Source organism: Cupressus sempervirens, chromosome 6 (assembly GCF_028749045.1).
Source record: "Cupressus sempervirens isolate cs-2001-9-10 chromosome 6, ASM2874904v1, whole genome shotgun sequence".
Lineage (NCBI taxonomy): Eukaryota > Viridiplantae > Streptophyta > Pinopsida > Cupressales > Cupressaceae > Cupressus > Cupressus sempervirens.
Window position 1 is genome coordinate 690,353,319 of NC_143123.1, and position 9,597 is coordinate 690,362,915.

Here is a 9,597-nt window from a genome sequence, read left to right on the forward strand (position 1 = left end):
ACACGATGTGGCACTTCAGGCTCTGACTCGGCGGAAGGAGTGCCATTTGATTAGAGCATATATCCGTGGGATCTGTCCTCGATGATTTCAGACTTTTTTTGTAGACAGGGGTTGGCCGGCGATGGAGACAGTTGAGATGTTGGCAGATTGGGCTACTGAGCCGGATTTGGGACCCACTGACACCCCTCTGATGAAGCTGGCACATGAGATTGTGGGATTGTACAAGGATGTTTACTATGCTCGTCAACGTGTGGAGGCAGACAGGGTTGCAGCAGAGACATCATTGGCAGCTAAGAGAGAGGCTAGAGAGAAGCTAGCCACCGACTTGGCCGACCAACAAGCAGCATGGGCCGCAGATCGGGTGGCACTACTGGCAGATATGGCAGCAGTGGTGCAGGAGAGAGACGTGGCTAGGCAAGGCATAGAAGCGGCTATCCGAGATAAGGATGCGGCTGAGCACGAGATGCAGTTAGCTAGGAGGTAGGCTATGGATGCTGCGCTTCTTCTAAAGGAGGCCGTCGAGGTTAATTCTCAGATTCGGACAGATCTCCGCATCAGGACAAAGCAGGTGTATGAGTTACGTCGCCAGCAACACTCTTCTGGGACGCCCCCTTCTTTCTAGTATTTATTTTGTTTGTCTATAACTTGTCTCCTAATTTTGTTAGTTGTCAGGAGATGACTGTTCTTTTTGGGGGGGATGGTGTCAGCCGACTTGATGGTCTCGGCGGTGTTTCTTTAGCCGATGGAATGACTGTCGTCGGTGTTTTGCATTTTGTAGCCGATGGGTATATAGTTTGTAGTGGACATAATGTTTGTGGCCAATGGACTCCTTCGGGAAGGTTCGGCGGATAGTATTTATATCCCGTCTGGGATCATTGTAAAGCATCATCTATGATTCATCTTATCAAGCATAATGTAATGTCTGGCATATGCGAATATAATCTAAAGAGTTCTGCTATTCGTGTCCATTATCTGTATGCGTTGATTTCTTTACCGGTATGGTAAACAATCACCAGAGGGTTGGTGAGGTTGCTTACGAGTTGGATTTACCTGGTGAAAGTTGAATCTACAACATGTTTCACGTCTCATGCCTCAAGAAGGCAATTGGTCAGCAGGTTGTACTGTCATAAGGCTTGCCTCCACTTGACGAGGAGGGTAGACTTGTTTTGGAGCCAACAGAGGTGATTGAGACCAAGGAAAGGAAGTTGTGAAACAGATTTGTCAGAGAATATCTAGTCCGCTGGAAGGATTTTACCGTATGAAGATGCCACTTGGGAAGGTGAATCTATTTTACAACATCTAGCATTGAGATTGCAATCCCGAAAAGGGAGGACTGTCATGTCCCATGATTTGCACTAGTTCTTTTGGTGTTTGGTTAATCTATCTCTACATCCGGATAGATTAATAGCATTACCAGTAAGGATGCCTGCCAGTTACAAAGGAAGATTTCTCTTAAGTTCGTCATTTAATGTATTAAAGTACTTTAATAAACTTACTTTATGTTTTAAAAGTCATTCACTTTATAAAGTGACTTAAGTGACTAGAAGATGAAAATTGGTGTTTTATCCCACATCTCTTGTTCCAACACTTTTCCCTCACTTCGAGGTTATAAATATGAGACTCCGTCTTGGGAAAGAATATAACATATATATGTTATTTATAAATCCAAATGGTTGCTTAATTGTGACTGGAAATTTCCCTAAGGACGAAAACCCTTGAGGAAAGGAGTGACACTAGACGCCAACCTAGTACTGATATTGCACTATCAGTTTGAAGTTCGATTTGGAACTCAGGGATTAGGCAAGAAGTGGACTTAATAAGCAGTAGGAAGAGGAACTGGTCAATGCACTGTATTACCCTTCACAGGATATCCGTCGTAGCTGAACAGCAGTCAAGGAGATAGTCATTTCAGGACTGAAGTCATCAGTGTGATATTGAGTAAGTATAACCTTGCCATCTCAAGTTTATACTGTGACAGATTCTTTCCGCCATGTAGTTCACGAGATGAAACATGGACGAGCCGGCATAATGTTCTCCTCACAGTGAATATCTAGCACGCAGACACCATCGTGAGTTGTTTGATAGGTGAAGTTAATGTTAACAGTGATAGTATTGGTGATAACCATAGAGCAGAAGATGTGTTGGTAGAGGAATAACGTGAGAATGTGGCATTCTGACTGGGTATGACCACGGGAGATCTTGGGGTGTTTCACGGCATTCTTATGTAGCAATAGCAGTTGTGTTAACCATCTCTAAAGCACAAGTTCATCTCCCTTCAGCTCACGACTAGCAGAGCAGATTTATGGTGGTCTATGGTAGATTGATTAAGAGACAGGAAATGGTGTCAGGTTGAACACGTACTGCCACATTTAGAATTCATTCACTGCATTCATCATCAATACAGGTTCCTACTTATCGCAGTGAGAGCAAACCAAGAACTGGTCCTAACCTAAAGATGGAGACATAGGATAACCGCTTGCTGGCTTGGTCACGAGCTTGGTCAGACCATAACACCTGGGAATCGGGTCTGTCTCTTATCTCTAAACCATTTGTGCAGTAGTATGTGTTAATGTAATCATTTACAGACTGGCCTTCTGTCATTGATATTTTGTATACAGAACTTTTGCTGCTGTTACTTTCATAAATCAATGTCGCCCTTTTGGCTGTTAGACCAAAATTAATGTTTATGCTGAAACTTTCATTCTAATGATTATGTGGGCATTCTCAGTTATTCAAGTTAGAGGTTCAGCTAAGTGATAGTGAGTTAACGTATGATAAAGGTTTACTGGTTTTATGACAACTGTTTGACGGAAGTCATTAGTCCAGTTTAAAACTAAATTGAGAAAATCCATCAGAGGACATTACACTTGGCCTCTATTATTTTTCTTATGCTCTCTACCATGGTGTCCATCCTTTCATAAATTTCACCCAAACATTGGCAATTAGTATCAACATATTTGATCATATGCATGATAGGCTCAGTGAAACCCAAAAGATATTCTGCACGATCCTACCACAGATCGTCAAGGATCTGTGCTTTTACTTTCTGCACTCTTTCTGTGTTTGGTTCAAGGCCTCTTGCACCTTCTCAAGTCATCTCAAGAAAATTGTTTGAGATGCAAATTATGTTTCAGCAACCTAACATGACATAAAAAGTACACGCCATATATCAACTACAAAAAAAAATTTATATTACCTTTGAGTTTCAACAGCTCCAGCCTAGAGAAAGTCCTAAATATGCCTTGTGATATTTGATGATTATGATTAGTCAAAGATTTCTCTCTCCTCTACATAACCTTATTTACCCTGTTCAATATGTGTGCCAATCTTTTGCATGATTAAATTGAGTGAGTAGACTACAAATAGCTTCCAAACAATGGGATCAATGTGGCCCACTATGGACCCAACTTCCGTACAATTTGTAGCAACCTACATTATGACTTGGACAACATTTGTAGGCCTTACCATCTTAATGGATTCTATGAGGATATTGGCAATGAAACTTGCATCTCTCACTTGTCCCTCACAATCCATTGCCTTAAAGAACATTGCCCCTTTAGGGGACATTACTATAACATAAATCAATGACCTATTTTTGCAATCTTTCCACGCATCACAAATGTTGGACACATCTGTTTCCAGCCATTTACTTTTTACCACTCTTAATGTTGTCTCTAATGAAGCTTTCTCCTCCACCAGTAAGGTGGTTCATACGTTTTCATACTCATGAATAACATAATCAGAAAGCATATTGCAAAGGGTACTCACCATCTCTCGCCAATAAGGTGATTGGATAATGCTGAAAACAAGCCCATTGGCATAAATGCAGCAACCAACACTGTGATCTGCTACTTCTCTAATTCCAATTTTTAGCGCCCTATCCAGTGGGTCTCTATTTCTTGACACTGGGACAGATGATTTTCAGAAATATAGGTATAATAAATTGCACAATCATTTCTTGAAAGTAGGTCTCTATTTCTTGAAATGATCATAATATTTAGGTCTCAAAATGTCATTACATAATGAAAATTCAAATTGCAAGCCATATTCATCTTCAGAAGAAGCATCAAGATCAATACCTGGTCCAATTTCATTCAAACCACAATCCACAATCCACAAGACTGCACTCAAACTGCGATGTTTATGTCATGTGCAACAGCTGCCTCATGTTCATTTATGGAAACTTGGATAAATTGTGCAACTATGGCATCTAAATCAGCACACTCAGGGGCTATATCCTAGTTACTTGTCACACCCTCAATTGTATTCCGGTTTAATATGCAATAAATTAAATAATATATGAAAATGGGAGTGTATGTAGAGAATATCCTCTGCGTTGTTACACCTAATCAATTGCTCTTGATAGAGTGGATTGAGTATTGACTCTAATTCTGCTCAGCAGAACAAACACTTGCAACTTGTTGAGTTTGCATACAACATTTATTGTTTAATTTATAATTCTTGAATTAAAACTCATACACTCAAAACATAAATTATAAAATATAAAATAAAAAGATACATAATTTGGAAACTATTCTTATTAAAAGAAGCTGAAAGAAAATATCACTTTGACCATTTACATATTGCACAAACAACATTCATCAGCATTAATCCCATATTTGGCATGAAGAGTGGTAGTATCATGATATTTGGAAAATAAAAATAGGCGAAACTCGGTGAAGACAATATTTTGACAAAATCATATTGATAACCCATATTTCAAATGTTAGATTAAACATGAGCTATATGAACAATGAATGTTTTTTGTACCTATATTTAAATTGTTTCAGAGCTGTTTACCCTTCTATATGCATTTGGAGAGTGCTGGGCAACATTAGAAGTGTATAAGTTGTATTTGACCAATGGAGGGTGTCCCTTGTTGAGGCTAGAAATTGTTATCAGCAGTTTTCCCTATCATTCAGGCTTATGACAGTCAAAACTTCAGACCTGTCATTGCTTAGACTTTCCTATCTGTCCCTATTCAGTGTTTTTAACTGGGAAATTAGACTTATACTTTCCAATGTTGACTGTAAATTCTGAGATGAATGAATGCATGATGTATTCTTGATGAATTGGAGAACATTGAAGGTGGTTGACACTTTGATAACCTGCAACCCATACCAGAAGACCTCCATTTATCTTCTCAGATCTGTTCAATGGTATGGACTTGGAGTGAGATAGGCTGAAGAACAACCTTCAGATAGTGTATTTCTACCTGTTAGGCATTTTGGTGTTTGGGATGGCTGTGATACATGTAACATCTTTGCATCAGACTTGTAATTGAAACACTCAGATCTGTGATAGTGTGTTCATGAACTTTATGTCATGTTTTCAGAACTTCAATGGCATAATTTGAATTTGGAGGGTGTGTTCTATGTAATTTATTGTGATTGGAGTTGTTGATGTTGTTAGCCGACTGGACGGTCCGGCGGTTTTTTGTAGCCGACGGTCCGGCGGTGTTTTTGTAGCTGACGGTCCGGCGGTGTTTTTGTAGCCGACGGTCCGGCGGTGTTTCGGTATTCTGTAGCCGATGGTCCGGCGGTAAATAGTTTGTAACGGATAAAATAATTGTGGCCGACGGACTCCTTCGGGAAGGTTCGGCGGTAGTATTTATATCCCGTCCGGCGGTGTTTTTGTAGCCTACGGTCCGGCGGTGTTTTTGTAGCCTACGGTCCGGCGATGTTTCTGTAGCCGACGGTCCGGCGGTGTTTCTGTAGCCGACGGTCCGGCGGTGTATAGTTTGTAACGGATAAAATAATTGTGGCTGACGGACTCCTTCGGGAAGGTTCGGCGGTAGTATTTATATCCCGTCTGGGATCATTGTAAATCAGCATTCATCTACTATTGCGAATATAATTCTGCTATTCTGCTATTATTGTCTGTATGTGTTGACTTCTTTACCTGTACGGTAAACAGATGTTAACCCTTACTGTTGCCAAGCCATCTTGGCATACTATGGAAGTGTGTATGCTGAGCATTTCCAAATTACCATGTCAGTTGGCTCTGCCCCTGAACTGTAGACAAAAGTACAGGCCAGACAACTTTGCAACCTATTTCATCTCTTTGTTCAAGGTTCAATGGCATAATTTGAATTTGGAGGGTGTGTTCTATGTAATTTATTGTGATTGGAGTTGTTGATGTTAACCCTTACTGTTGCCAAGCCATCTTGGCATACTATGGAAGTGTGTATGCTGAGCATTTCCAAATTACCATGTCAGTTGGCTCTGCCCCTGAACTGTAGACAAAAGTACAGGCCAGACAACTTTGCAACCTATTTCATCTCTTTGTTCAAGGTACATTATTGTTGTCTCAGAAGGGTATCGATCTGATGTTACTTGGATTTTGTGAGAAAATCATATCAACTCTTAAAAGAGTATTTTATTTTGATGAGGCTTTTGTCCAAAGAGAGTAGTTTCCTATTACAATATGCAAATGGTCCACATTTTAAGGTTGTTTTAGCTCGATTTTCATTTATCGTGTGTACTTTGTCATGGTGTAAGCTTTCCTATATATTTAAATGCTAGGATCTTTGTCAATACTGTCAATTCCTTATTACACGTGGTTCAATTTTGTGTATTTATTATCTACACCAAAATTCCTCACCATTCATTTCAATTTTCCACAATTGAATAATAATTGTGAAGATTGGTTTGTCTACTTAATATCTACACCAAATTTTCTCACATGGTTCAATTTTGTGTCCACTTAATATCCCCTACAAATTTCCTCACTATTCTTCATTTTTTTCACAATTTAATTATAATTGTGAAGATTGGCTGGATAATTGGTCCAAACAACATTTAACAGTCTATCATTTTTGACAGTGGTAGCCTTATAAATCAGCTCTCTGGAAAGAAATACTCTATTCCTCACTAAATGTCTTGAATTGAATGCTAATTTAGGTTCTTTGTCATATCATTTCTTTGCTTGATGAATATGACGAGGCCGTAGTTTGACCTTTTTACCTAGTCTCATCACTAATGTGAGGAAGTTATGTGTAGGTCATCTCTGTCTTCTAATATTTTATTCTTCTCTCTAAGTTGTAGAAATTTCTTTGGCTGTATAAACACATCAATCTGATGTATAAACTGGTATTCCATCAAGAGTTTTAATCTCTGTGACACCAAATCTTGGTCATTGTGATTTTGTAGACTTCGATATATCCTCAGATTGCATCCCTTCAACTTACACAAACCGACTTCTTCAACTTAATCACACTCTTCGTTAATTACTGATTATGGTGATCGTTGGCTATTTAACTATCCTTACTCATATTCTTTTGAGAATAACCTTTAGTCAAACACTGTTATGTCGCACCTTTTGATAGATTATTATCGAACAGATTGTAAATGACTTATTGGTTTATGTCAATTGTCTACTTGTCATGCTCTGCTAATAAGCTGCTCAATTTGGTGACATTTTGTAGACTTATCAATTTGGTCTTTGAACTACTTTGTAGTTATACCAGGGAGATGTAATACATTATCCAAGCATTATAACTTGATACGCCCAATATGTCTACGGAAGTAAGGCAGGGGTCACATGGGAGGGACTTGGGCTCTATTTTTGTGGAGCAGGTGACCCCATGATAACTTTTTAAGGTGGGGGGGGGGGGGGGGTAAAGGTTTATTTGGTATCTTTTCCTATAAAATAGGAGCCCTGACTTTTTTGCCGTCTCAATTTAAGGGGGTGAAAATGGGTTGGGGATGGAAATAGCCCCACCAGCTTAGGGAAGGATTTTGCCATTTGTCAAAAAGCTCTTCAACTTCCCACCAAAATGAAATAATCTCTTTATTTTAAAAATTTACGAGACAACTAGATTCCTTTACTTTAGGAGCTGATCCTTTTAAAGAGGATTCAATATAAAATTCATGGGACTGCTTCCTTTTAAATATTCCTAACAAATCTCAGCAGCACCTGCTCTATTTTTAAAGAAGTGGGTGCCCATGGGACCCCAGCATAAGTGAGAAATAATAATACAGACTCCTGAAGACTTCTTCTGCCAACCTATGTCATTGGTTCCAATCATTTCATTAACAACTCTGCCAATTATTTTACATATTAGATACAATATAGATAATAATTTATAATTTTTATTGATTGCTGTTATTAAATACTATTGCACGTTAGTCATTGCTTGACTAATAGTCATTATTAGTCATTACTTTAAATAGCTAATATTAACCTTAATCAGTTTATCTTTACTATTGTGCTTGATTACAGTAATCTTAATTTATATTTATTCATTTTTTATTTGTATTTTTATTATTATTATTGAATTCTATGTTTGAAAGAGGGTATTACAGTCCTAAAGCAATGATATTGCTTTCTTGTTGTCGTCACATTTCATGTTTCTCACTTATGGGAATATAGGTGGAGTGTAAACATTGCATTTTTTTCATTTCAGGAAGTCCGTGTGAGATTTGCTGGTTTTGGGGCAGAGGAAGATGAGTGGGTCAATGTGAGAAAGGCTGTTCGTCAACGATCTATTCCATGTGAAGCATCTGACTGTGTCTCTATTAGGCCAGGAGACACTGTTCTTTGTTTTCGGGTATCTGTTTATTCCATTTCATTCATTGTTATGCTTCACTATTCTGACAAAAACATGTGTACTTTTACGATATAGCATTGTTAATAATTGTTTTTTACCAAACTCTTAGGAAGGAATAGAGCAAGCAATCTACTTTGATGCTTGTGTCATTGATGTCCAGAGAAAGCGGCATGATGTGAGGGGATGCCGTTGCAGATTTTTGATTCGTTATGACCATGATAAAATAGAGGTATACTGCAAACCTGTACTGGAAGATGCAAGACTTGAAGCATGATTATTTTAATTTTTTCACCAAAATTTTTCTAATATCTCAAATATCTATTATGATATGCAGGAAAGGGTACCCTTGCGAAGAGTTTATCGGCGGCCAGAAAATTGTGCTTAACTTGTAATACAAAAGTCGAAGACGATTATTGTATACTTTTGAGAAAACCCATTTGGAGCAAGTTGGTGAAATGTATTGTCTATCATATAACTGTGAAAAGCGGGGTTTTTTCTAGAAACTCACTAAATGTTATTCATGGTTTGTCAATATCCATGCACATTATTAATGGACAGTTTCACATTTTAAAATGTTTAACACCCCCTTTTTAATGCATTCTCAAGAAGCCATTAATTAATATCATCTTTGCAAAGAGTGAGAAGCTATCTGTTCTTCTCTTCTGCCTTCTGTTACGGAATGGGTATTTTCATAATAATAATTACACTGACACCCCTATTTCTGTCAAGTTCTGATGCAACCACAAAGCAATTGTCATCCCCTGAAATGTGCCTCGTGAATCTGATAGTGGGGTAGTATAACGCAGTATAACTCCTTCAGATTGAAGAAATTAGACTATGTTTTGTAAAATAATTTGAAAATAAGTTTATATTAACTTGTCTTAAAAATCTCATCCATTTATGATGATGATGATGCCTATTTGTTGATAGAATTCTTAAACATAGCCCTCTTCTCAAACCAGTTGATGTCCCCAAAGTAGTCAGTCATTTTATGTAAGGTTATGTTCTTCCCACTCGACTTTGGTATTCTGAATTCTTACCAGATT

General features: G+C 38.2%; 1 protein-coding gene across 6 annotated transcripts in view; it reads left to right on the top strand.

The window, feature by feature from the left end:
* Nucleotides 1–9,171, top strand: part of LOC149554077 (protein SAWADEE HOMEODOMAIN HOMOLOG 2-like) — a 58,842-nt gene extending 49,671 nt beyond the window's left edge. For 4 of the 6 annotated variants that reach the window (XM_089789411.1, XM_089789410.1, XM_089789412.1 and 1 more), the window contains exons 8-10: nucleotides 8,408–8,551; nucleotides 8,661–8,780; nucleotides 8,886–9,171. In XM_089789411.1, coding sequence (XP_089645537.1) covers nucleotides 8,408–8,551; nucleotides 8,661–8,780; nucleotides 8,886–8,936 — 315 coding nt within the window. In that variant the 3' untranslated portion in view covers nucleotides 8,937–9,171. The remainder of the gene's footprint in view (nucleotides 1–8,407; nucleotides 8,552–8,660; nucleotides 8,781–8,885) is intronic. The other 2 variants (XM_089789414.1, XM_089789416.1) reach the window with 1 other exon arrangement.
* The last annotated feature ends 426 nt before the right edge of the window (nucleotides 9,172–9,597 follow it).